General features: G+C 47.4%; 5 protein-coding genes across 7 annotated transcripts in view; 4 read left to right on the forward strand and 1 right to left on the reverse strand.

Moving 5' to 3' along the window:
* LOC125956450 (enoyl-CoA hydratase domain-containing protein 3, mitochondrial) overlaps positions 1-866 on the forward strand; it is a 1,212-nt gene extending 346 nt beyond the window's left edge. Inside the window, exons 2-3 of the mRNA XM_049688335.1 lie at positions 1-272; positions 346-866. The exon at positions 1-272 is cut by the window's left edge and continues 159 nt beyond it. Coding sequence (XP_049544292.1) covers positions 1-272; positions 346-727 — 654 coding nt within the window. The 3' untranslated portion in view covers positions 728-866. The remainder of the gene's footprint in view (positions 273-345) is intronic.
* Positions 867-1,087: 221 nt separating this feature from the next.
* On the forward strand, positions 1,088-5,630 carry LOC125956430 (uncharacterized). 2 transcript variants are annotated; one of them, XM_049688299.1, is made up of 2 exons: positions 1,088-1,235; positions 1,514-5,630. In XM_049688299.1, exon 2 carries the CDS (start codon positions 1,546-1,548, stop codon positions 4,843-4,845), a length of 3,300 nt encoding a protein of 1,099 aa, XP_049544256.1. In that variant the 5' UTR covers positions 1,088-1,235; positions 1,514-1,545; the 3' UTR covers positions 4,846-5,630. The 2 variants fall into 2 exon arrangements, with proteins under 2 accessions (XP_049544256.1, XP_049544257.1); XM_049688300.1 differs by lacking the exon at positions 1,088-1,235 and adding an exon at positions 1,250-1,424.
* Positions 5,631-6,788: 1,158 nt separating this feature from the next.
* LOC125956444 (uncharacterized) lies at positions 6,789-8,636 on the forward strand. The gene is made up of 2 exons (XM_049688327.1): positions 6,789-6,948; positions 7,014-8,636. The coding sequence occupies exons 1-2, from the start codon at positions 6,907-6,909 to the stop codon at positions 8,421-8,423; spliced, it is 1,452 nt and encodes a 483-aa protein (XP_049544284.1). The 5' UTR covers positions 6,789-6,906; the 3' UTR covers positions 8,424-8,636.
* Positions 8,637-9,849: 1,213 nt separating this feature from the next.
* On the reverse strand, positions 9,850-11,754 carry LOC125956445 (uncharacterized). Its single transcript, XM_049688328.1, has 2 exons — positions 11,595-11,754; positions 9,850-11,529 (listed from the first exon to the last, which is right to left on the reverse strand). Exons 1-2 carry the CDS (start codon positions 11,634-11,636, stop codon positions 10,120-10,122), a joined length of 1,452 nt encoding a protein of 483 aa, XP_049544285.1. The 5' UTR covers positions 11,637-11,754; the 3' UTR covers positions 9,850-10,119.
* Positions 11,755-15,723: 3,969 nt separating this feature from the next.
* The window catches only part of LOC125956426 (probable serine/threonine-protein kinase DDB_G0282963), a 36,461-nt gene continuing 27,184 nt past the window's right edge, over positions 15,724-25,000 (forward strand). Inside the window, exons 1-2 of one of the 2 annotated variants that reach the window (XM_049688288.1) lie at positions 15,724-15,849; positions 18,556-19,042. In XM_049688288.1, the coding sequence (XP_049544245.1) occupies positions 18,928-19,042 (115 nt within the window). In that variant the 5' untranslated portion in view covers positions 15,724-15,849; positions 18,556-18,927. Of the gene's footprint in view, positions 15,850-18,262; positions 18,374-18,555; positions 19,043-25,000 lie in introns of those variants that run through there. The other variant, XM_049688289.1, reaches the window with a different exon arrangement.

The following is a 25,000-nucleotide window of genomic DNA, read 5'->3' on the forward strand; positions in this document are numbered from 1 at the left end:
CAAAATAACCCGGAACTCCGATGCATCGTGCTAACGGCCAAGGGTCGTGTCTTTTCCGCGGGTCACAATCTCAAAGAGCTTACGCCGGAACAAGGATCGGAGGCTCATTTGCAAGTGTTTCGCAAGTGCTCGGAACTGATCGATGCGATACGTTCAGCACCCATTCCGATCATTGCCAAGGTGGACGGTTTAGCAGCGGCTGCCGGTTGCCAGCTAGTGGCCTCCTGTGATATCGCCGTCTGCAGTGATACTAGCAGCTTCTCTACACCAGGGTAACTAGATGGTTTCTCAAGCATCGTTGCTACGATAGTTAACATCCCAATTTCCAACATTCTTTACTCGCAGGGCAAGTTTTGGCATATTCTGTTCCACACCGGGCGTTGCCGTAGTACGGGCCGTCCCTCGGATGAAGGCTGCTTACATGCTGCTAACCGGACTTCCGATCGATGCCAAGGAAGCTCTCGATGCCGGTCTGGTTAGCAAGGTGGTTCCGCAGGATCGTTTGGATGACGAAGTGAGCAAAATCTGCAATGCGATCGCCTCCAAGAGTCGGCCAGTCATCGAGCTTGGTAAACGGTTTTTCTACGAACAGTTGCCGCTGGACGTTAAAACGGCGTACGCTCGTGGAGAGCAGGTAATGGTCGATAATCTGGCCACAAAGGATGGCTGTGAAGGGATAAGAAGTTTTGTAGAAAAGCGTAAACCCAAGTGGTCCCACGAAGGCTAGATCCAATCTAGTGGGCCAGCTGTATTTTCCAGTTGCATTTACAGTCAATTTTCTAAAGAAAAGTGATCAATGGGAGTATCCCACTATTTTACCCAACTATTCAAAGCCTAAATAAACAGAGAATCTAGGCTTTTTGTTAACTAACGACGTGTATTTCGCTAATGAAACGTTTTAATTTAAACGGAACTCCAGGATTTGGAGTTCGAGCAGAGTTGATTCCGTTCGAGTAAGGTGCTCCCCCGTTGCCGGAATTCGAGTACCAATTCGAGTAGTCCCTGATATCGTACACCCGATTAACAAAATGTATGCAACCGGGTCTATTAACGCTTAATAGACACGAAATTGTTCTGGCGACGGGTCTATTAAGCGTTGATACCTTTTTGTTAATGGGGTCCGCAACAAAATCTTTTTTTTGTCCCGCGGAAGCGTGAATCAAAAATGTCGACCTGAACTGAACGGAACGGGAAAAACGAAATCCCCTCCCAGCGCAGTGGTGGTGTTCGAACGGGTAAGCCTGTGGCGATGGTGGGGACAAACAGAGAAGCTTGCAAATTTGCATCCACCTCCACCAGCAATACGAGCAGGGTGCGAGTGGGAACCACAGAAAACTAGTTAGTTAGTTGGCCAGTAGTGGGGCGGGGGACTTTTTGTTGCTCGTATTGTTGTTATTGCCTAACACACAAGTTCTCCTGGTTGGGTGTGTATTTTCCACGGAGTGGACTGGCCCGGGGCGCTTTGATTTATTGGTCGCACCCGATCTAACCCGATTCCCGTTCTTCCCCGTAGCGCACGTACGCCCGCATGTCGAAACCGTGACCATGAGTGCATCGGAGGGACACTGGGAACCGCTGGCAGAGATCTATCTGTCGCACCCATCGGTGAAGAACAAAAAAAAGTGCATCTACTGCCTGTGCAGCCGTGTGTTTATCAAGAACTACTACGATGTGTACGTATCGACGCTGGAGCGTGGCGATTCCGTTCCCCAGATAACTTCGATGGAAACACCTACCGCTGCCATCGATGAGCAAGCAAGCAATGGTCCCTCTCCTTCGGCAGTCCCACAACCATCGGAAACATCCGGCGAGTGTGAAAGACCCAAGGGCCCTGGGGCCAGTGGCGATGAACCGTTGGATGTGTTGGATCGGGCCGAAGTAGACGACGTTTTCATCGAGCAACCACTGGTCAAGCAGCTCAGCTTTGGTCGTGATGGTTCACGTAAGATGCCCGCAAAGTGGGGCGAGCGGGAACCGTCCTCGGGTACGGTTAGTGATGTGAGCTGCTACTTCAGTGCCAGTGCTAGCCACTCCGATACCAACTACTGCAGTACCGATGAGCACGAGCATGTATTCTACGCTTCGGGTGCAGCAGCCTCACTGGTAACGGCTCATCCGGTTGGTATCGGCTCCGCCAGTAGCACGGCCATCGCTTCCTCGTCCGCACTACACTCCAGCGATAGTGGAGCGGATTTATCGGAGCGACACCATACCGAACGGAAGTACTCTCTGAAGGATCAGTTGCTCGAAGCGAATCGCACCAACCACGAGGCGGACGGTGATCGATTGCGGGAGAAAGCAGCCGGAACCGGATCATCAGGCTCATTTGCGCCGGTTGAACGCAACAACAGTCTTCCGGAGGCATTCGGACGTGAAGATCTGCACGATGCCTGGGAAACGTACTGGAGCAAACACGGTGAAGCCATTATCTGGGCATCCTGGATCGAAAAGTACAGCGATTACATTAACCCGCAGTATCTTGAGCCCACCACCGATCAAGAAGGGCAAGCAACGGGGACAAACACACCGCACGATCGAAGCGAAGCAACACCCGGTACGGCGACCGAGGCGGATAGAGATTTCAGCTTCGATCACGATGCTGCCGCAAACGCTAGTGGGACGGAAATCGTCGTATCGGCATGCTCACCGCATCCGTACAACAAGTCCACCTATCAAATGGCCGCCTGGCCCACGGGAGGCAGTGGTGCTGGTGGTGGTAGTGGCATCGATTCCGAGCTACTTTGGAGCACCCATCGAGCAGGGAGCGTCGAAAATGATACGCTACTGAGCCCGCGGTGTGATTCCGTCACCTCGAGCATTCCGCTCACGATCGGTACGACCGATTCCATGACAAACGTTACGCGCATGACGATCTCTAGTTACGATTTCTGCAGCTCGAAGGTCAGCTCGGAAAGTTCCCGGCTTAGCGGTAGCCTGGGCAGCTCCGACGTGTCCACCTCCAGTGAAAGCTCCAACAGCTCGGAGTTACTCGAAACCGAGTATCTGGTCGGTGCGGGTGATGCAGCAGGAGAGGGAGAAGGGGATGGTGAAGGTGGTGCGATCGTCGTACCACCTCCGGACGAGGAGGCCGCCATGGATGGTGAACAGTACTGGCAGATACTGTGGCAACAGCACTTCCAAGAGCTGTACGCCAAGCAGTACCATCGCTTCATGGCCGAGCATGCCAACGATGACCCAGCAGCACCGCCGGCCCTCCTATCATCGACGACGACGGTACCTGCTGCTACGCACGGGGAATGTAGCACCAAACACCACAAACGTAAACGGAGCAGTAATGGGGCGGGAGGAAGTGGAGCAGAGAAACTACCCGAAATGGTAGCTGGCTTGACGTTAGCCAAAGAGGCAAACAACGATGCAGAAGGTGAACCGATGGATGGGGGAGAGGACGAGAAGAATGAACAGAAATCGGATTGTGCCCTTGTGGCGGAAGATTTATCAGCATCGCTCGCCGCTTACGGGCTACCAACAACATTCGGAAAGCAAACGGCACCAACCGGTGGTGGTGATCGACCGCCAAACGATAAACCGATCACGCTGAAGCGAAGCCACGAAAGCGATACGGAGGAAACACCAAAAGAGCGGCTGAAGGCGGCGTTCGAGCTGATGGGTTATGCGTTTTCCGATCCGGCCAACGATACCGAATCGATTATTAACATTAGTGGCGAGGTGGTTTACCGGAAGAAGCACATACGCCTGCACAACCGGGTGTTGAAGATGAAACACTACGCACCCCAGAGGCACACATACTTTGATGACGATGGGAACGAGGTGGTGGTGGCCGGCAATGGCGATAAGTCGGATCCGGCGGCCCCCGAAGCGCTACTGCACAGCTCATCCGACGATGAACCGGCGAATCTGGGCAATGTTGCTGCGCGAACGCAGAATGTCCGCTCGAGCACAATTCTTGACCTCAACCAACAGCTCGCACCAGCAACCATCACCACCACCTGCAGCAGCAGCAGCACCAGTGCTGTTTCAAATGTCACCGGTGAGAACGGTGGTGAGGGTGTTGTGGTGGCTTATCCCGCAGAGACCCAGCAGCAGCAGCAGCAGCAGCAGCAGATCGAGGGCGGTGAAATCGTCGCAACAACCACCACAACCGAGGTAGTGCTGCCGCCAGTCGTCACGAGAAAGGAAAAGAAAAAGAAACGAAAGACCAAGTTCGTCGCCAGTCTGCCGGCCGACATTGCCAACGATAAGTCGCTGCTCAAGTACTGGTACAAGCGCTTTTCCCTCTTCTCACTGTTCGATGCGGGCATACGGCTCGATCGGGAGTCCTGGTTTTCGGTGACACCGGAAAAGGTGGCCGCACATACGGCCGAACGCTGCCGCTCGGATCTGATCGTCGATGCGTTCTGTGGGTGCGGTGGCAACACGATCCAGTTTGCGTTCACCTGCCAGAAGGTGATCGCGATCGATATCGATCCACGCAAGATCGAAATGGCCAAACATAATGCGGCCGTCTACGGGGTGGCGGATCGGATCGAGTTCATTACCGGAGACTTTGTGCAGCTGGCTGCTGCCGGTGGTGGCCGGCTGAAGGCAGACACCGTGTTCCTATCGCCACCGTGGGGTGGACCGAGCTATATGAAGGATGAAGTGTACGATCTGGAGCAATCGTTGCTGCCGGTTCCCGCTAGCGATCTGATGCGAGCGGCGCAACAAGTAAGCAACAACGTGGTCCTCTACCTGCCACGAAACTCCAACACCCAGCAGCTAACGATGCTTGCCGGACCGAACGGGGCGGTTGAGATTGAGCAAAACTTTCTGGATCGCAAGTTGATCGCACTCACGGCTTACTATGGCGATTTGATCAACGAGTAGGCGGTACACCGATGCCGTGACCGTAACAATGCCAATTTCCAATCCTAACGCGCACAATCCTTCGTGTCCCACTCGCTGTATCGGTAACTTATAGTAACACTGCACCAAGAACCTCACCTCTCTCTGATGGTGGTGGTTCCAGTGCAGTGGCGGCAGAATGCGCACATTCGAGATCATGTTTGTGAGCGGTGCGGATGCGATGCGATAGAACACCGGCTTTTTACTTACACCGCCGCCACCACCCGTCCAATGCATGAAATTGGCCACCGGCATATCCAGCGCTGTCCCCTTGCATTCACACGCACTGTTTTTCTTCTTTCAGTTAGAACTATCGTGGGAACACGTTTTAGCGAGTGTCTCTAAGTGTTTTTAGGCGTTACGTTGTCTCTATGTCTCGCTCCTCCTCCTCTCTCAGACTAGCAATCCACTCTTTATTAGGACAATCTTACGGTTAATTTAGCGGATGAACGTTCCAACGATTGAAACGTAGAGAGAGAGCCGCAGTTTAGGGCAGTGCATTTTAACTGTTTTCTTTGATTAATGTAAGATCATATTCATGGTGTTCCATTTCCCTTTCTCCCCGCGCGTTCTAATTGCTGGCGAGATAGCTTACGATAAGGTTACGATGTGAATGTACTATTATGTGAGTGAGGGTGTAATAACAACAACAAGAACAAGAATAACAGCAAACAGAAGTAATAAGATATCCTATTGAATGGAACAAACAGCAACAGTGAAGTGGACAAACTATAAAGGTAAACAATAAAAATGCATTTTGTTTCAAATTTTTCAGCGTTTTTGTGTATTTTGGTGGCGTACGCAGCGAAAGAATTCCCATCAGCCAGGGTCACACGTGGTTGTTTCAAGGAGTTGTCCTCATCGCCATCTTCACCGGCGATCATCCTTGCGATAGCGCTGGCCGTTTCGAATTCTTCGATGAGATGAAGGATGCGTTCCGATCTTGACATCTTCGGGCAGCTCTCGAACGTTACAATGCTACGCAGCTGAGCGTGGAACGCCGTTCGTTTCTTGTAGAATTTGTTCATGGGTTTCTCGGGTGGCTTGGCACAATCGGGATCCTTGGCTGCGCATGTTGGTGGGACTGTTGCCATCGGAATGTTCACATTGGATGTTGTGCGGCTATGCTGTAATGCAGACACTAGCCTAGCTTTAAGTTTTAATTCACTCTTCACTTGGTCGGCTAGTTTTCGACATTTCTCATAAATCGAAAAGAGCTCTTCTCGTTCGCGCCAATAGCCATCATGATGAAAACTTATTTGTGAAAAGCGAATGTGCGTCATTCTTGCTTCTAATGCCATACGCAAGGTTTCGATAAACGTATCATGGAGTATTTCCTCGTACAGCTCTACCATGTGCTCGTCCGTCAAATATTTCTTGAATTCAGGCAATTCTTCGAGATAATACTTGCATTTGGAATACTTTTTCTGACGTTCAAAACATTCTTGTTGAAAATCATTCATTTCTTTCGTATTTTTTACACTTGGAACCAAACAAGCGACAGAAATGGATACAAAATCGTGCGTCGTGATGAAACGGATGCGTATTCAGGCTATTTTCTATTGCGACGACACCGCCTCAGAAATCTTGCAGAAAATCAGAAATGCACCGAACTGTTCAATTATCACGAACTGTTTAATTTCTCATTTAGCGAACAATCGCTGTAGATAGCCTACTTCAATAGCAATCCTGTACATAAGCACATGGTAACAAAGAGAAAAAAGTGCGGGAATCAATTTTTGGAGAAAACTAATTAATACATGAGCCGACTCGAGAGAGAGAGTCGCTCGGACGAAGTTTTGTTTCACACACACTCGCGAGAGCTGTATCCAGAGAGCGGCCGCCAAAAAGTGCAACCGGCTTTCCTGCAACAACGGAAGAGAGCGAAAAAAGCGAAGTGGGAGAGCCGCCAGTTGAAAGAGAGAACAGCACGCGCAACGACAAAGGTTTCCGCGCAAAATATCCGGCTAGGAAGATTGCAAATTTTCCTTTTCTTCTAGTAATCCTTGATTCAAGAACGTGTGTCTGTTGCTGCTGGAAGGCATGGCGTCGCAACAAAACTATACCGATTTACTACCAAACGATGTAAGTAAAAGTGAAATTGATCCGGTATTCCGCCAGCCCTTTTCTAATCGATTTCTGTTATGCAGGTGCTGTGCATGGTGTTTGATCGGTTGGATTTCGAGAATGTAAAGAACGCTTCGCTCACCTGCAAGAAATGGAATGACATTATTTTCCATAGTGCATACATAAACCGATTTTACATCGAATTCAGTATATTCGGTACTGGTGGTTCAGCGAAGCAATTGTTATGGAAGGCAAAACAACTAGCGCACACAGATAGGCGGTACCACAATATTAATATATTATTGTTTCAAATGGAAAACGCTTTTCCAAAGATTTGGGAGGCTATTGAGCTAAGCCAAGTGAGCAATTTGCGAAATCTGAGCATTTATTTCATGCAAGGTCAGTTGACGGAACTGTTGCCTTTGATAATTAATACAATACCATCAATGCCGCAGCTACGATCGCTAGTCGTTCAGGATGATCTGAACGTACGTTATTCGTCCTATAAGCGCATTGAGCAGGAGAATATACCTTCAATTCGAAGCAAATCGCTACAGGAGCTTACGATGCACTGCAAATATAGGTACACGATTGACATGCCGGAGCTGCAAACATTTGCTGGTGCACTGTGTGCACTTCTTCCACCGGACGGCGCCAATACAGAGCCTCTGATACTTACTAAAATGAAGAATCTCGAGGTAAAAGTATGGAGCTGGCAACCAACTGACCGATCAATCTTCCGTCGTATGCCGAATCTGGTGAAAATTAATTGGGATATTCCAGTAGAGGCTGATCTGTTCGTTGCAATGTGTGAAACATGCCCATCACTAATCGAGGCTCGCTTTTTCAAGGAACTGACCCCGTCCAGTCGCTCCGCATTGAACCATCTATCTAAGCTCACCCAGCTTCGTCGACTATCTTTTTCTGACATCTTGGTAGAGGATGTGTTTATGGACTTGTCAAAACTAAGCCACCTGGAGGAGCTCGGACTGGGGAATACTCATTTGCTGCCTATCAGTTTGCTGAGCCTTGGCAAGTCGATTAGGAAGCTCGGAATACATATCAATCCCTGCAATGAATTAAGCCTCATCGAAATCATCGTGCGAAACTTAACGCAATTGACGGAGCTGCATTTGGCTTGTTATTCCGCTCCAATATCAAGTAGTGTTCTGAGAGCCTTACCCACCCTTGAACATCTGGAGGTGCTCGGATTCTCGCACTGTCATTTCAAGAAATCGAATTTCCTAAAAATGAACGCACCTATGCAGCGACTACGAACGTTGCAATTCCGTCGTTGTGAAGTCGAGACGAAACAGCTTCTAGGGCTCCAGGATAAGTTTCCTAATTTGAAAAATACTGAGTTTGAAGAATGCGGCATCGGCGATGAACCGGAGGAAAACCAATATCGTGGTCCTCATCACTGGATGGCAGAGGTTGCAAAACAATTGAATGTTCCGCTGGTTCAGAATACATATCCTAATTTATATTGTTAGTATGCGCGTTGTGCAGAGTAACGTTTTGTTTCACGATCGTTCCTTTTTCTCAATTCATTCAATCTTTTGCTTAAAACTAACTCTTCAGAATGGAAAATGAAAGCGCGCTACATCGACAGATACGCTACAAAAAGGTTTGATATGTCGAGGGATTTTTTTCGGGTTTTTCATCTAGAATAAGCGATGGTGACATTTGTTTACGACGAATTTTAAACGGAATTTCATTTAACCGTAAAATATAGAACTAGAACTGCTCTGATGTGAAAATAAACAAAATCAAAACTCGAAAATAAAGTTGTTATATTTCATTTGGTTGGTAACATCGTAATGATTGGCCAAAATGCATATGATTGTTTGTGATTGCGTAATTTATCAGTTCTGTGTTTCCTTTTTAAGTTGGTGCTTACATACTACTGGTATTGTTTTGTCTCATTTCTGATACGCCGGATCGGACAGGCGGTGCTAAGACGAATTGCCAGAGAGGCTTCTATCTGAAAATGGAAAGGTAAGGATAGTTATGTAGAAAATTTAATCCGCCGGCTACCTCTCGTGATGACAATTGGGATTAATCGCGATGGACATCGTATGTGTGAGATCAATAAAAAAACAATATCAATCGATTGAACAACGCATTGCATACTCACGTTTTTCCAGTGCCAATCAGGGCCAATGAAGGGTTTCCAGAGAATATTCACGATATACGAGAATATTACGTCATCCAGATAATTGTTTTCAATATATCCAAACGTGTGAAACGTTATCCATGCCATACGAAATAAGCAGGTTAGAATAGGTTGCATCATCGATTACATTGATTGCCACCTAACTTACTCCGGGGAAATAGAAATTTGTTGATCGTCATTTCTATTCCAATTCTATCAGATTATCCAGTACAAGGAGCTCGATTGAGGATACGCATTGTGTAAAATCATCTCCTCAGCTCTTTCTGGGTCGATAAGATGGAACTGCAACATTCACGCTTTACATCTGTCCTAAAATACCGTTCCTACCGCCAAAATACAGTTCCACCTAAGCCAGAATAAAGCGGATGTTCACTAAAACGAAATGGAGAGAGGATCTTTTTATCGTTCGTCATGTTTTTAATGCTTTTATTTCATTCATCCGAAATTTAATTTTTTGAGACGTGATAAACTAGAATATTTATCTGCAACTACTAATTTCAACATTACTGTTTCCATTTTCAGATAGAAGCCTCTCTGGCAATTCGTCTTAGCACCGCCTGTCCGATCCGGCGTATCAGAAATGAGACAACACAATACCAGTAGTATGAAAGCACCAACTTAAAAAGGAAACACAGAGCTGATAAATTACGCAATCACAAACAATCATATGCATTTTGGCCAATCATTACGATGTTACCAACCAAATGAAATATAACAACTTTATTTTCGAGTTTTGATTTTGTTTATTTTCACATCAGAGCAGTTCTAGTTCTATATTTTACGGTTAAATGAAATTCCGTTTAAAATTCGTCGTAAACAAATGTCACCATCGCTTATTCTAGATGAAAAACCCGAAAAAAATCCCTCGACATATCAAGCCTTTTTGTAGCGTATCTGTCGATGTAGCGCGCTTTCATTTTCCATTCTGAAGAGTTAGTTTTAAGCAAAAGATTGAATGAATTGAGAAAAAGGAACGATCGTGAAACAAAACGTTACTCTGCACAACGCGCATACTAACAATATAAATTAGGATATGTATTCTGAACCAGCGGAACATTCAATTGTTTTGCAACCTCTGCCATCCAGTGATGAGGACCACGATATTGGTTTTCCTCCGGTTCATCGCCGATGCCGCATTCTTCAAACTCAGTATTTTTCAAATTAGGAAACTTATCCTGGAGCCCTAGAAGCTGTTTCGTCTCGACTTCACAACGACGGAATTGCAACGTTCGTAGTCGCTGCATAGGTGCGTTCATTTTTAGGAAATTCGATTTCTTGAAATGACAGTGCGAGAATCCGAGCACCTCCAGATGTTCAAGGGTGGGTAAGGCTCTCAGAACACTACTTGATATTGGAGCGGAATAACAAGCCAAATGCAGCTCCGTCAATTGTGTTAAGTTCCGCACGATGATTTCGATGAGGCTTAATTCATTGCAGGGATTGATATGTATTCCGAGCTTCCTAATCGACTTGCCAAGGCTCAGCAAACTGATAGGCAGCAAATGAGTATTCCCCAGTCCGAGCTCCTCCAGGTGGCTTAGTTTTGACAAGTCCATAAACACATCCTCTACCAAGATGTCAGAAAAAGATAGTCGACGAAGCTGGGTGAGCTTAGATAGATGGTTCAATGCGGAGCGACTGGACGGGGTCAGTTCCTTGAAAAAGCGAGCCTCGATTAGTGATGGGCATGTTTCACACATTGCAACGAACAGATCAGCCTCTACTGGAATATCCCAATTAATTTTCACCAGATTCGGCATACGACGGAAGATTGATCGGTCAGTTGGTTGCCAGCTCCATACTTTTACCTCGAGATTCTTCATTTTAGTAAGTATCAGAGGCTCTGTATTGGCGCCGTCCGGTGGAAGAAGTGCACACAGTGCACCAGCAAATGTTTGCAGCTCCGGCATGTCAATCGTGTACCTATATTTGCAGTGCATCGTAAGCTCCTGTAGCGATTTGCTTCGAATTGAAGGTATATTCTCCTGCTCAATGCGCTTATAGGACGAATAACGTACGTTCAGATCATCCTGAACGACTAGCGATCGTAGCTGCGGCATTGATGGTATTGTATTAATTATCAAAGGCAACAGTTCCGTCAACTGACCTTGCATGAAATAAATGCTCAGATTTCGCAAATTGCTCACTTGGCTTAGCTCAATAGCCTCCCAAATCTTTGGAAAAGCGTTTTCCATTTGAAACAATAATATATTAATATTGTGGTACCGCCTATCTGTGTGCGCTAGTTGTTTTGCCTTCCATAACAATTGCTTCGCTGAACCACCAGTACCGAATATACTGAATTCGATGTAAAATCGGTTTATGTATGCACTATGGAAAATAATGTCATTCCATTTCTTGCAGGTGAGCGAAGCGTTCTTTACATTCTCGAAATCCAACCGATCAAACACCATGCACAGCACCTGCATAACAGAAATCGATTAGAAAAGGGCTGGCGGAATACCGGATCAATTTCACTTTTACTTACATCGTTTGGTAGTAAATCGGTATAGTTTTGTTGCGACGCCATGCCTTCCAGCAGCAACAGACACACGTTCTTGAATCAAGGATTACTAGAAGAAAAGGAAAATTTGCAATCTTCCTAGCCGGATATTTTGCGCGGAAACCTTTGTCGTTGCGCGTGCTGTTCTCTCTTTCAACTGGCGGCTCTCCCACTTCGCTTTTTTCGCTCTCTTCCGTTGTTGCAGGAAAGCCGGTTGCACTTTTTGGCGGCCGCTCTCTGGATACAGCTCTCGCGAGTGTGTGTGAAACAAAACTTCGTCCGAGCGACTCTCTCTCTCGAGTCGGCTCATGTATTAATTAGTTTTCTCCAAAAATTGATTCCCGCACTTTTTTCTCTTTGTTACCATGTGCTTATGTACAGGATTGCTATTGAAGTAGGCTATCTACAGCGATTGTTCGCTAAATGAGAAATTAAACAGTTCGTGATAATTGAACAGTTCGGTGCATTTCTGATTTTCTGCAAGATTTCTGAGGCGGTGTCGTCGCAATAGAAAATAGCCTGAATACGCATCCGTTTCATCACGACGCACGATTTTGTATCCATTTCTGTCGCTTGTTTGGTTCCAAGTGTAAAAAATACGAAAGAAATGAATGATTTTCAACAAGAATGTTTTGAACGTCAGAAAAAGTATTCCAAATGCAAGTATTATCTCGAAGAATTGCCTGAATTCAAGAAATATTTGACGGACGAGCACATGGTAGAGCTGTACGAGGAAATACTCCATGATACGTTTATCGAAACCTTGCGTATGGCATTAGAAGCAAGAATGACGCACATTCGCTTTTCACAAATAGGTTTTGAACAAAATGGCTATTGGCGCGAACGAGATGAGCTCTTTTCGATTTATGAGAAATGTCGAAAACTAGCCGACCAAGTGAAGAGTGAATTAAAACTTAAAGCTATGAAAGTGTCTTCAGAACAGCATAGCCGCACAACATCCAATGTGAACATTCCGATGGCAACAGTCCCACCAACATGCGCAGCCAAGGATCCCGATTGTGCCAAGCCACCCGAGAAACCCCTGAACAAATTCTACAAGAAACGAACGGCGTTCCACGCTCAGCTGCGTAGCATTGTAACGTTCGAGAGCTGCCCGAAGATGTCAAGATCGGAACGCATCCTTCATCTCATCGAAGAATTCGAAACGGCCAGCGCTACCGCAAGGATGATCGCCGGTGAAGTTGACGATGAGGACAACTCCTTGCTAGGAGATGGATTGCTAGTGTCCTTGGCGATGAGCAAACTGGACGAAGAGACTCTGGCACAGCTGGCGCAGCAACAGGACCCCTCAATTATCCCGACCTGGGCGATGTTCCGCGAGGAGCTGTTGCATTTGACGAAAAATAGCGAATAGCTGCTGGTGCAACGTAGATTCCTACTTTAATCCGGGACTTTTCCGGGAGATTTCCGCGAGTTTGATGAAAGGATAGAATCTTCTTTGAGTGAGCCACAGTTCAAGTTATTCGGAGTTTATGATTTTAATTTTTCAATGACAGATTTTGATTAAAACTGGAATCACACAAGTTGCTATTCTGCTGCGAGATTTTTTGTATTTTAAAGATTTTTTGTTGGTCAGTATGTTAGCTCCTGTTTTGGTCAGAAACAACGTCGTTTCCCGTCAGAACAAAAAGTTATTACTAAGACAAAAATTGTTTTTTTCCTGCGATATTTCCTCCGAATCGATGCAACTGACGACTGTACTTTTGAAAATATTCTTTATAGTGAAGTAGTTAGCGAAAAGAGCAAAAAGAAGTTGGCAGAAAAAGAGAAGAATGTGCTTTTCTAAGTGTAGAGCTATAATTCCCTTTAGCAAGGACGTTTCGAATTGGATAAAAATTTCTCTCTTAATAATTTCATAAATGAATGTAAAATTAACAAATCTGAAAGGAAGCTACCTAACATGCTCGATAACACAGCAGTAAATTAAGAACTACGACGGCAGCAGCTAAATTGTTACTTACCTCAAGAAAAACGTTAAAATGAAAACAAGAAGAAAGATAGGTGGAGTTTAGTAAGGAATTGTTAAACCAAATGCTTCCGCTGCACAATAAAAAGAGGATTTATGTTCATTATATTTTCGTCTCGTGAACAGATGGTCAAGGCATAAAAATATTGAGCATGAGCTGAAATGATTTGTTTTTACCATCAATCTGTTCTTATTCAAAAAAGATTTTTTCCCTCAATTTCCAATGCTCGCTCGATTCGTCCATTGGAGCGCTTTCGACATCGATCCGACAGCCGAAAGAATTTCGTTCGGACGAAGGCTTCTCTCACTTGTACTTGCTTCCACATTCTTCACGGTGGATCCATTCGTGGAATTTCTCTAACACCACACCTTGACCTAACTCCAGGACGGCCATCGGGTTCGCCACGTCCTCGTGACTTACAATCGCAACCACCATCATCGTCACCGCCACGGCAGGTGTGAAGGAAGTTCATGTTCAAGGCTGTCCCAGCTTGACGAGCCCGGCGCGGCATCCGAACAGGTTTTTAATCGACATGGTCGTTGCTGTCGCGTTGGCTTCTGGCGTTTCGCTTCTGACCACATCTTTAATACGTGCCACGATTGACTGGGTAAGCAGTCAACATGTGACTTACGAGATTTAGCAACAGAAGAACTCCCGCAGCCCAATACCATCGCTGGCACGCCCTTCCTGTTCGGATAAAACGTGACGCTTCAAACGCTGCACTAGAACGTCCGTGGGTTGCGCGATATGTGTGCAATCAAGAATCATTATCGATGGGCGGCGACTTACACGAACAATGCCGGCAGCAGCAGTAAGCGGACCACGGACCCCTTCAGATCAGGTTAAGTATGTCCCTCGCGGGGGTCGATATCGCTCGCTAAAGGTTAGTGGTGGTAACCGGCATGGCGAAAGCAATTCGTTTCTCTGCATTAGTTTCTTCAGCAACCATCTCTTGCGAAATGCATATCGTGATGGCGGTTTAGCCTTCTCTCTCTATCTCGATAATCAGCAAAGTAGGCCAATTCACCAATGGGATCAGCGAGTATGCCAAGATGCAAATAGTACACCGTGTGAGGATCGAACAGCAAAGGGTCTACTAAACCTTCACACACTAAACAGCGTGTGTTCTTTCCGATGAATGAACCTGTGCTGTGATGTGTTGTGGCATCTTGGGCAACGATGTACGGAATCTATTAGCACTTGCATCGTCAGACGTGTGTTTGTGGTAATCTTCTCAGCAGCGAGCTATCTTGCAAGCATGTGAAACATATTAAGAAAACGATGACTGAACTGGGCAATTATTTTCTCATTTTACACCAGGAGGGCGCTTTGATGAACTTCCCATTCACATCGACACATCGAGTTGTGCAAGTCGCTATAGCAACGGTAGAGCACCAACAAAAGGAGGGTTCCCCAGTGGGTTCACCGAAATGGTCTGTTTACGGTCAACAATCTTTCAAGTGCAGGTGCGCTGTTTGGTGTAAGAATTTTGGTTAAATTTATTTATTTAATATATTTATAATTTTTCACGAAACTTATTAGATGAATAGTCACAGTGTCATCTAGTAATCAAAACTGATGCCGCGTAGTAGTTGTATAGCAGCAGGCCATGTGTTCAACGTTACATCGTTACAAGTAGGGCCGATCGGTGCCTCAACTCACCTTCCATCATCATCCTAATGTGCCAGCAGGGATTCATGGCATTTCCCCTGTGGAGTAAAACATCCCCAAACCAACGGAGGCGCCCCCGTTCGTTCCGCGGTCATCCCCAATACAGCCACAGCCACAAAACGGGTTTTCTTCGGTCCGCTCGATGCTTGCATCACTTTTGTCGAACACATGCTAGCCATGGAGGGCTCGGAACCCAGTATGAATGGGTCAGTCGTAAGGGTGACCAGCGAGCGATGCCAGCGACCGATTGATATAGGAAGTCGTCACCGTCCCCATCGCCATCGCGCCGTGCAGCAGGACCGGATCGTGTCGGTTGTTTCGGGTCGGCTCCTGGCAACGTCATTTTCGTCAATTTCAACCGCGCGGCTCGTGACGCTCGTCGTCAGTCGCCAGTCGTCGGGACACGGCGGTGCAATACAGGTATAGACCGAGCACGGTGCTATCCCCGTATGTTGGAATATTGGTTTTTTGGGTTCACTTTGACCGCGTTTGACCGATAACAGGGCACGGGAATTGAACATTAGCGCATAAAATATGACCTCGATATTACTTGTGATCCGACATTCTGTGTAGTGCGAGTGGTAAGTGCCGGGCCGGAGAATCGATGGATGGAAGAGTGAATGAAGGTTCTAGAATAATTCCGTCGTCTCGTGCGGTTCATGGACCGAGTTGACTGGCAGACTCACGTCATCACGAGGCACGGGTGGCAGGTGTTAATTGAATTAAAATATTTGGACAACAATGGCCGTCGTCCTTCACCGGGACCTCTCTTCGGCTCCCTCCCAACCCGGCCACGGAACAGACGAAATGGATGGATATGGATGGAGACAATCTACAGACAGCCACCGGTGCCTGACTGGCACAATTTTTCATTAAAGCTCCGCGAATTCAAACACGACGAACCCCCAAAAGGTCTGGTTGGTGGAAAAGAAGTTGCGTGTCGTGATTAGTGACCACTGGTGCCTACCACGGGTAATCGATATCGAGGTCACGTGGAAGCAGTAGGGCCCCCGGGGGTGGTATTGCTTCGTGCTCGTTAACTGTGGTTTCAATTTTATGGTGCACGAGTTTGGTCGTTGACGACGCGGTCAGCTCACGATCGCGGGATCCGATCGTCGTCTCGAATCGATCACCAGCGGCTGTCACAGTATCCAAAAACCCGAGACACCCAAAATCGCACAAAACGAGAACTGGACGTACGTTCACCCTTTTCGGTTAACCTGCGTACCAAGGCAAAAGGGCTTGAGAGCGAATGAGCCGTCCTCGGGACAGACGAGTGGTGCTTCACGTACAACTTCCCGGGCATATGACATTGAAACTGATGTGCGCCACCATCTGGTATGTCTTTTTGTGTCTCATTCTGGGAGGTACACAATGTTTCCGATAAGGACAAAGATAGGGGAAGGCCTCCCCTTCGAGGTATCGAGGTAGCAGGTTGCTACGAGAATTCAAACCCGTCTTCTAATATTTTTTGTATTATTATAAACTGCTCAGTAATTATAAACAGCTTTCTCACTATGGATTAATGAACCATATGGTTCACAATTAGATCAAGGCCATTAAAATTAATTAAATTGTACAACGATCAAACAGTAGCAGCCAATATCTAAATAAGTTTTGTGGAAAGTAATTTATGATCTGCCTCTATACCTTCCCATTTTCTTTTCCTGCAAAGTTTTAATCCTTGGTTAGTTTTGTAGGTCTCCCGCCTCTCCCCCTGGGAACACCCATTCCCGGTGGTTCTCTACAGTTAGATCGAACACAGTGGGGTGGTCCTGGGGCGGTGGTTCGCAGTCAGAGAATCGATCAAACAGAAAGTTTTTTTTTCCGTCCGGCCGTGGTCGCTGTAGGTCGTTGCTATGGATACGACATAAATGGGTGCGTTTTGTTGCACATAAATTACCAAGTAAATGCGGTGCTTGTTCCTTATGCTGAACTGTTTCTCAATGATTAAAAAAAAAACAAACAAACCCAGGTAATATTGCGCCGTCGAAGGCCTTGTTCTCAGGCTCCGGTGTAACCGGGTGGAGTGGCACTCTAGTGTAGGTTCGGTTTGTTCGTGGCGATCAATTCACAATTGGATTATTGATAAGTCAGGTGGACAGTGTGTTTTGGAGTCGGTCGAGTAAGGCTAAAGTTGATTAATAAAAAAATCATTTGTCTGGTTTTATGATATTTTTAATGTGCTATCAAATAGCATAGCTACTAGATTATTTGCACGAAGCGTTCATCTCTGACGATGGAGATTCTTTTCGGCCGAACCGTAATTGATCCCAGTGGGTTGCTTCGATCCGTCACAGCATCCTTCCCACGCTGATGATGCAGCCGCGACACGACTTAACGATGGCTTATAGTTCCAATAAATTGCATCGCTTGCTCACCCCCATAGTTCGCATTGTTGTAGGTTCTATTCGGTGCGCGTAGGCGTTCGGTGCTGCTGGGTGGATTGAGCAACGACCGTGAGCACCCCGCGGATGATGATGATGATGGCGTATCGTGGCGTGGCGGTACCGTCGTGCGTTGCCATCACCTCGTTCATCCCAGTAGGACGCGCAGGATGGATGGAGAAGAAGGTTGTTGCTGATACGCAATGATGATATCATAGGCCGCTCTCGACAGGTACCTCGGCTGCCGACACGAGAATGAGGTGGAGGTTGGGGGCCTACATTTTGTATTCCTAAACCACCAGCACCTCGCTCGTCTGTCGTGGTGACAGCCGTAGGGACATACGTTGGTGCTGCTGGAGATTGTGACGGAGTTCCAACGTGTATGTGCTCGTGCAGCTATTGGTGGGGTGGGCCCCCACCGATCCACCGATTCCTCGGCGTTGGTCACGCGAATGGTACCGTGAATCGCGTGTATGCGTGTATGTGAATCGAGCCGATCGAGCGGCGCTGCCGCCGCCACGGAACCACGGGACCACGGGGACGAGAGTCAAGCCGAGTGAGAAAACGCCATTCAATACCCGTTTTGGGTGCTTTCAGCTGAGTCTGAGCTGAGCTCCCCTGGCTTGGCTTGGGTTTAGGTTGGGTTGGGGCTGCCTCGGCCCGGCTCGTGTTTGCTACAAGCAAACAGACCGCCATCCGCGACGCGCTTATCCGCGAGGTTCGTTCGCGATAATATTCACGGGCATTGTAGAATACGTCATCCAGTGAATTTCATTCCACCAGCAACAACCCCTTTTGTCCACCGTGGGTCGTGTCGGTTTTTTTTTAAGGTGATGAGGGCAAACTATTAAATGCTGGTCGTGTTTATGTTGGTTTCGTGCGTTTTTGTTTGTTCCTCAGTTCGTCGTGTACCAAGTGCCAGATGCGACGGAGTTCCGTGTGTCCAGCAGCAGCAGTCTCGATTCTAGCCACAAAGTTAGTGCGACTTCGCGTGGTTCGCGGATCGAACGCGGATCGAACGCGTGTAACGATCCTCAAGTGACGGGAAGTATGCAATGAAGTCAATCACAATGCATAAAGTTGTTCAGTGAAAGTGTGAGTTAGTATCAAGCATGTGATCATGCGAATGTTGCTCGCGTTGTGACGGCGCGATAAGATCAACCGAGTGAGATAAGAAACCAATCACGCCCGCGTGCGTGCGTGTGTGTGTGTGTAGTGATCAAACATTCTAAAGGCACTGTGTGGCCTGCCGAAAAAGAAAAAAACAGCAGAATGGATATCGACGGTGACTTTGAAAGCAACATCAACAGCGCCATGGAGGCGCTCGAGAATGCTGCCAATGACGACGACGAGTATCACGACGGGGACTTCAAGGAGCGCTTTGATCGTAAGTTTACTTTTTGCTCAAGGGGTGTAAAAAAATGAATCTGAAAATTGCAAATGTTTGATAAGCGCAACTCCTGGGGTAGTACATGCGCACAATATTCACCGTGTGTTCGTTCTCTGGTGCTATTTCATAATAAAAAGATAAGCAAAGTGTATAAGCAGATGGTATCGTCGTCGTCGTGGTTGATTCGATGCGAGATACTTGAGCAAAAGAACCAAGACAACGGAAGCGACACACTAGATAACGCTTTGCCGACGATATAGAGAAATCGCTCAGGTTTTGGCCTCTCAGGAGTTTTTGTTGGACGATCTTAGTAGGCGAGAAAGCGGCGAGAATGTTTGGTAAAGGTTCCGCCAATAATAAATTCGAACTCAACACCAAGTTTGATGACGACGATATCATGTTTCAATCGCCATGTTTTGCATGTGAAGCTGGCCCACCTGCCGGTTGTGGTTTGGTTTTGCGTGCGCGGTATCACAGGTTCTTCCTTTTTTTTTTTCGTGAAAGTTGTTCGCGAGTGAAACATAATATCACGTTAAGTTTATCGATTAAACAGTTGATAGTATTGGTGGTGAGGTGGCGGCGGTGACCACCGGTGGCCAGAGGAAACCATAATGGAATAACGATAGGCTCGTCCTACGAATCTCGACGATCACTCGGCGATCGATCATTTCTTCTATAAACCAAGCCGAAATCACGTTTTATCGCGATCGCCGAGAAGCCGAGTGTGCAATAAACCCCGTGATTATCGTTCGCAATAAAACCCTACGTTTATTGCCACCTTTCGTCGCTAAATGCCTCGTTCCGCCTCTCTGTCCCACACTGTCTTCGAGGCGTTTCTTTTTATTTTCGGTTTCGTCGGTTGCTTAAATTGATCACCGAAAAGTGTCCGAGAAGTCAGTTCAGGTGGTAACAAACAAATCCATCATCAAATGGTACCACTGCTTCACCTTCAATCTGTTGCGCGCAGCAAAATAGTTCAACCTCCTATATATCTCTCTCTCTAATATCTCTTGGAGGAACAAAACCTTCGCACCCAAAACGGGCCATACCAAGGATAACGGACGGATCGGTGATGAAATGGATTTTCGATCTTCTGGCCACGGCTGGCAGCGCGGTGGTACCACCACTATATGGTCTCGTGCAGATCGTGCTGGTAACTAACCGGCTAAATGATGTTAAATAGAGGCGCAGCATAGGTACGCACGACACAGAGCACGACGCGAACTGCCGCGTGTGTAGGGACCATAAAAGGGACGGCAATGTTTAGTTTGCTAATCATAATGCCAACGATCAACAGAGAGTGCAAGTCTATGTAGAATTGAAGGGGATGCATACATACATGCATATTGATTGGCCGTGAGTCGGGTTCCCCTGGCCACCCCAGGGCACATGGTAGGAGTCGCTTGATTTGATTAATTCCGTCACCGGAGCCTCGATGCCCGTCTGTACTCCATTTGCAGACCAGAGAAACACCAGATACATGACTTAACTACAGTCCTGTAGTCTGTTCTTGTACGCACGGGATCCATACCAATATTCCTCACTTGGTGCCCTTTGGAGGAGTATCTGCAGAGCGTTGCTTAAGTCCGAAGCGCAACCTCCGCAGCCGCGCTCCTCAAAGTCCTCACTCCAAAAAGGTGCAATTTATATTCAAATCTTTGCAGCGCCATACCGTCTCAAATCGGGCCTGGAATGTCATTCGTTAAGCGCTTATAAGCAGGTCGCGGGGGATCGTAGATCGAGCCGTCTCAACCCGGCCCGGCCATCACGCTCCATGTCGGTGCCGCCGCTGCTTGAACTCCAGATTCTCCCTACACCCGGGGGTTGTCTTCCATGCGAGGAAGTTGGCCGTGGTGTCCGGCAGCCTCCGGCAGTGGGCGTCTGAGAGCTATACTAAAGACACTCCCGGTCAGAAGTTGGTGCGCCGTCTGTGTGTGTGTGTGTGTGCGCGTCGGTTGTTCGGCGCACAACGATATCCCGTTTCTAGACGCCCATTCAGACACCGCTTGGGCGAACTTTTGCGGCGAACTCGTGCTCCCAAACGCCGTAGAATCCAACCACCCGCTGCCATCAATTCGAAAGCGTTTAACACTCGCTGCGGCCGTTTGGTTGGCTGGCTGGTTGGTTGGTGTTATATGGGACTAATTTATGCACACTGGAAAGGTTGTCTTGGTTGGTAGGGGGAACTTACAAATATTTACTACCACACGCCCCGAGGCTCGATTTGGCGAGCGACAACCTCTCTCTCTCTCCCTGACTCCATCGGATGGTGAAATCATGGAGAAACTTACGATTTATCATCTCTTCGTGCGCGTGTGTGAAGTGGCAAAACGGGTTTTGTCTTTTTATAGATGTTCGATTATAAATTACCATTTTCTGTTGTTGCTGTTGTTACAAAAGTACGGATTATACGCTGATGACACAAATTGGCACAAAGTGTGAGGTTTACGGTGGTGAACGGATTGACTTCTTATTCACGAACCCTGTCCAAAATCGGATGAAGGAGCTGGAAAACTCAGTTGAAGACACCCAATATGACTACCCCTATGAGGTTATTAGTGTCTCTGTCTGGTGTAGAAGCATCTTCAACGCAGTAGTATTCCAAAGGGGAAGTTGCACTTGTAGACCGCAATTAAGATAGTCCTGTATGGAAAGTGAGTCCAATCCATGCGGGAATTTGTAATGGTTTTATTTACCCCCAACAACCATAGTTTGCATTTCATTTGCCGCACCTTGTGGCCCGGGTCGGACTAGCACACCACACTATCTATGGCAAACCTGTCCCGGGCACTACTGACGGCAGTAGAAGCAACAGAAGATCCAATGGCGATGGATGGTCGCTGTGGCGTTGTTTTGGAGGTGTTTGTTTCGTGGTGAGCGATTCTACAACGCGACACCCTTGAGCTTCTTGAAGCTTCTGCGTGAAGAGACGCATCTTCATAAACGATGCTGCTGCTGCTGCTGCTGGTGGTGCGGGACAATAGCCATCAGATAAGCATCTGAGCGACCTGAGGAGAAGGTGTTTATTTGTTTGCACCTCTTGGCCAGATAAGATAAATCATCCGTGCTCCAAAAGGGGGAGGGCTTAGGTTAGGATTGACGGACGTCCCCAAGCTCCTCTGGTCGTGTCGTTGAGTTGAGTTTGTTGAGGCGCATTAGCTCCGCGTGCGATTGACACTGGGAGAAGACGACAGGAAGGAAGGGGAGTTGTGAATTAGTGGAGCTTAATTGTCAATAATTAGAAGAGTCACGCTGACATCATCCGGTTGCGGTATCTCCGGTTGAACAACAAACCACTCAGCAGATCATCTTCTGCTGGGTGTGGATTTGGGATCCATGTTTGGATATCATACGTTTCGGAATTCCAGAAACCAACGTAACCATACCTCGGATGGCGAGATCCAAGTTTCCCGGATTCTTCGAAATCCGCGGCATAAGATGGAAGAGAAGATGGCTCCCTCCTGGTGCTCTTTTCTGTACTCTTCGAGGCTTATTTGTCGTGTCACGCGCAGTGCACGGTGCGACCTCTATTTTGTGCTAATGAGTATGCCAATCGTGATGTGCCTTTGAAAACCGACGAACCAGTGTCGTCCCACAGCATTGGCAGTGACTGACTGACTGACGGAATGACAGAGTAGCAAGTACACTGTGTCCCCTCTGTCAGCCGTGATCTCTTTGCAGCACCGGCAGCAGCAGGTTCCGGTCGGTCGCGAACGCAAACGGCGAACAATCACGTCCACTATTCAGACATTGACTTCAATCAGCGGAAGATGCGCTGTGGGCCCCATTTTTTAGCCTCCACTGGAATTCGCCTGAGCGGCGTTTAAATGAATTTAAAATCAAATTACTCTTGGCTCGTGTCGCCGCGCCCAAGGGGTGGCAAGTAGTAAGGAGCGCAAATCGCTCGGAAGGGGGTTACTGCTGCTGCTGCTGCTGCTGCTGATGGCACTAGTGGTCCATCAAATTAGGGGCAATGTTTACTTTTGCCTTGGAGATAGAGAAAAAGGAGAAGGCGTTGTGCGTCGCTGTGTGGCGGAAGCAAGTGGTGTGGTCCAGAGGAGTGGTGGTTGTGGTCCGCACCTCACACAATGTCGTACACTAATGGCTAATGGGACAAGATGGAGAGAAGCAAAAAAAAAAATACAAACCGGACAAATAAATTAATTAACATATTATTATCAGCGGAGGTCCCAAGAGCCTACAGCGTAGCGACGGTGTGTGTGTCTGTGTGTGTGCTTTTTTGCCCCTACAGGGGGAAGGCCTGATATGCCGAGGCGCAAAGTGATTACGTTGTCAAACGAGTGGACATTCAACTGCAGATGCTGCAAGTGTTTGTCTTCAAATGCATTGAAGTGAGAAATGTTAAGTTGAACATGTTGAGCCTATATATTGATCGAAGCGCAGTGTTATGCAACCGTCAAGGCCTGCTTTGAAACACCTGTCAGACGGTAGAGTTGGAAATGATTTTTTGTAATTGAATTAGTAGTAAACTGGGGATTGTTAGTTTCCCTCGGTAATACGTATATGGTATCATTAAGATAAGACGGATGTCAAAAACCAGAAAAACGCTGTAGTGACCGCCTGTCCTTAAATCCTTAATTTCAGATCTTAAACCGTTTCTTCTGCTCCAAGGAAACTGGGCTAAAAGTCGAAAATCGTCAGCTTTCTCTCGCTGCCAAACCGAACGCTGTCGCAACAAATCCGCAAGTCATCGTCATCGTTTATCGAATCGGATCACCTAAAGGTGATCCCAGTGGTCGGGCTTCGGATACAGGCCCACGGCCCACGGATATACACGGCCGACATTCTTTCGCTCACCTCACAAGAGGCAAAATACCACACCACCAACAATATGATCGAGGGCGCCGCAAGCCGCGTAATAATTGAACCTACGCAACTTGCCCGATTAAGGGTAGGACCGGTTCCGCCGTTAAGAGCCGCCGGCGTGTGCAAGAGCCGAGTCGCTCGCTCGTCGTGTGCCCAGTATAAACCATCTATAGCGGAGATTTTACCGGTTTCGATGCGATCCGGATGGAACATTACTGTTGGTTGCACCAAAGGTGCCCAACTAGCCTACATTTGGCACGTTTCTCACTGGCGGGGTTTAGCAATGACATCTATACACTTCCGGCGTACTTACCGGTTAACGACATCGGTAACATGCGTGCGTGATCGAGAACTAGGAAGTAAGCGTTTTGATTGCTAATTTAATTATCGGATTAGCCCCCTTCCTCCGCCCCGTGATCGATCGTCATCCCTAACCTTCGTCGAAGTTGTTACGGAGCTGGGTTTTACAAACATCTAGATGTCCGTTGGCGGATACTTCCGGTGGTCCGGTCGATGTTTTGATCGATGAATGGAATCTCGGAATACGTTCGTCACTCGTTGTGAAACCCCGGCCCGGGGTTGCGTGTGATCGCCTACGGTCGGTGGTCGAACACTCCTACGCTTGAGTAGCGTAAACATCTCCAAGAACCGGTCTACGATGAAGATGAATAGACTGGGATGACACCTTCTTTTCGAATACGGAGCGCGTGCGTGTGTGTGTGTGCGTGGAAACATGTGTTCTCGTCGCCGTACGGCCGATACATCGGATTAGATCCATCGGGAGAGATACGTTTATTTAAAATACACGAACATCTGTCAATGTGTAACCATGTCGAAGCGACTATCAGATGCGTGCGCCTTTTTAATTATGATTGAAGACCGTCAAAACTTCATTATCACCTCGGTCAGCATATTTTGAAAGCCACTTGCTATCTGCTCAGGGCTGGTCAAACTAGACCACCTATAGGGGGGATAAGCAAAATCCGATGCCAAACCGGTGCTGCTGTTGTGATCTCCTCCCTAAGTTGGCACCACCGCTGGATCCGGTGGACACTGACGCGTTGATCAAGTATGACGAAAGTGCGAAAAAAACAAAACGGGAAAGCAGCAAAAACCCTTCGCCTGAGT

Source organism: Anopheles darlingi, chromosome 3, assembly GCF_943734745.1.
Source record: "Anopheles darlingi chromosome 3, idAnoDarlMG_H_01, whole genome shotgun sequence".
NCBI lineage: Eukaryota > Metazoa > Arthropoda > Insecta > Diptera > Culicidae > Anopheles > Anopheles darlingi.

Bases quoted from the DNA above. Each gene is read 5' to 3' on its own strand.
- LOC125956430 (XM_049688299.1), top strand. From the start codon at position 1,546: ATGAGTGCATCGGAGGGACACTGGGAACCGCTGGCAGAGATCTATCTG.
- LOC125956444 (XM_049688327.1), top strand. From the start codon at position 6,907: ATGGCGTCGCAACAAAACTATACCGATTTACTACCAAACGAT. The intron at 6,949-7,013 runs GTAAGTAAAAGT...TCTGTTATGCAG, and splicing joins CCGATTTACTACCAAACGAT to GTGCTGTGCATGGTGTTTGA.
- LOC125956445 (XM_049688328.1), bottom strand. From the start codon at position 11,636: ATGGCGTCGCAACAAAACTATACCGATTTACTACCAAACGAT. The intron at 11,530-11,594 runs GTAAGTAAAAGT...TCTGTTATGCAG, and splicing joins CCGATTTACTACCAAACGAT to GTGCTGTGCATGGTGTTTGA.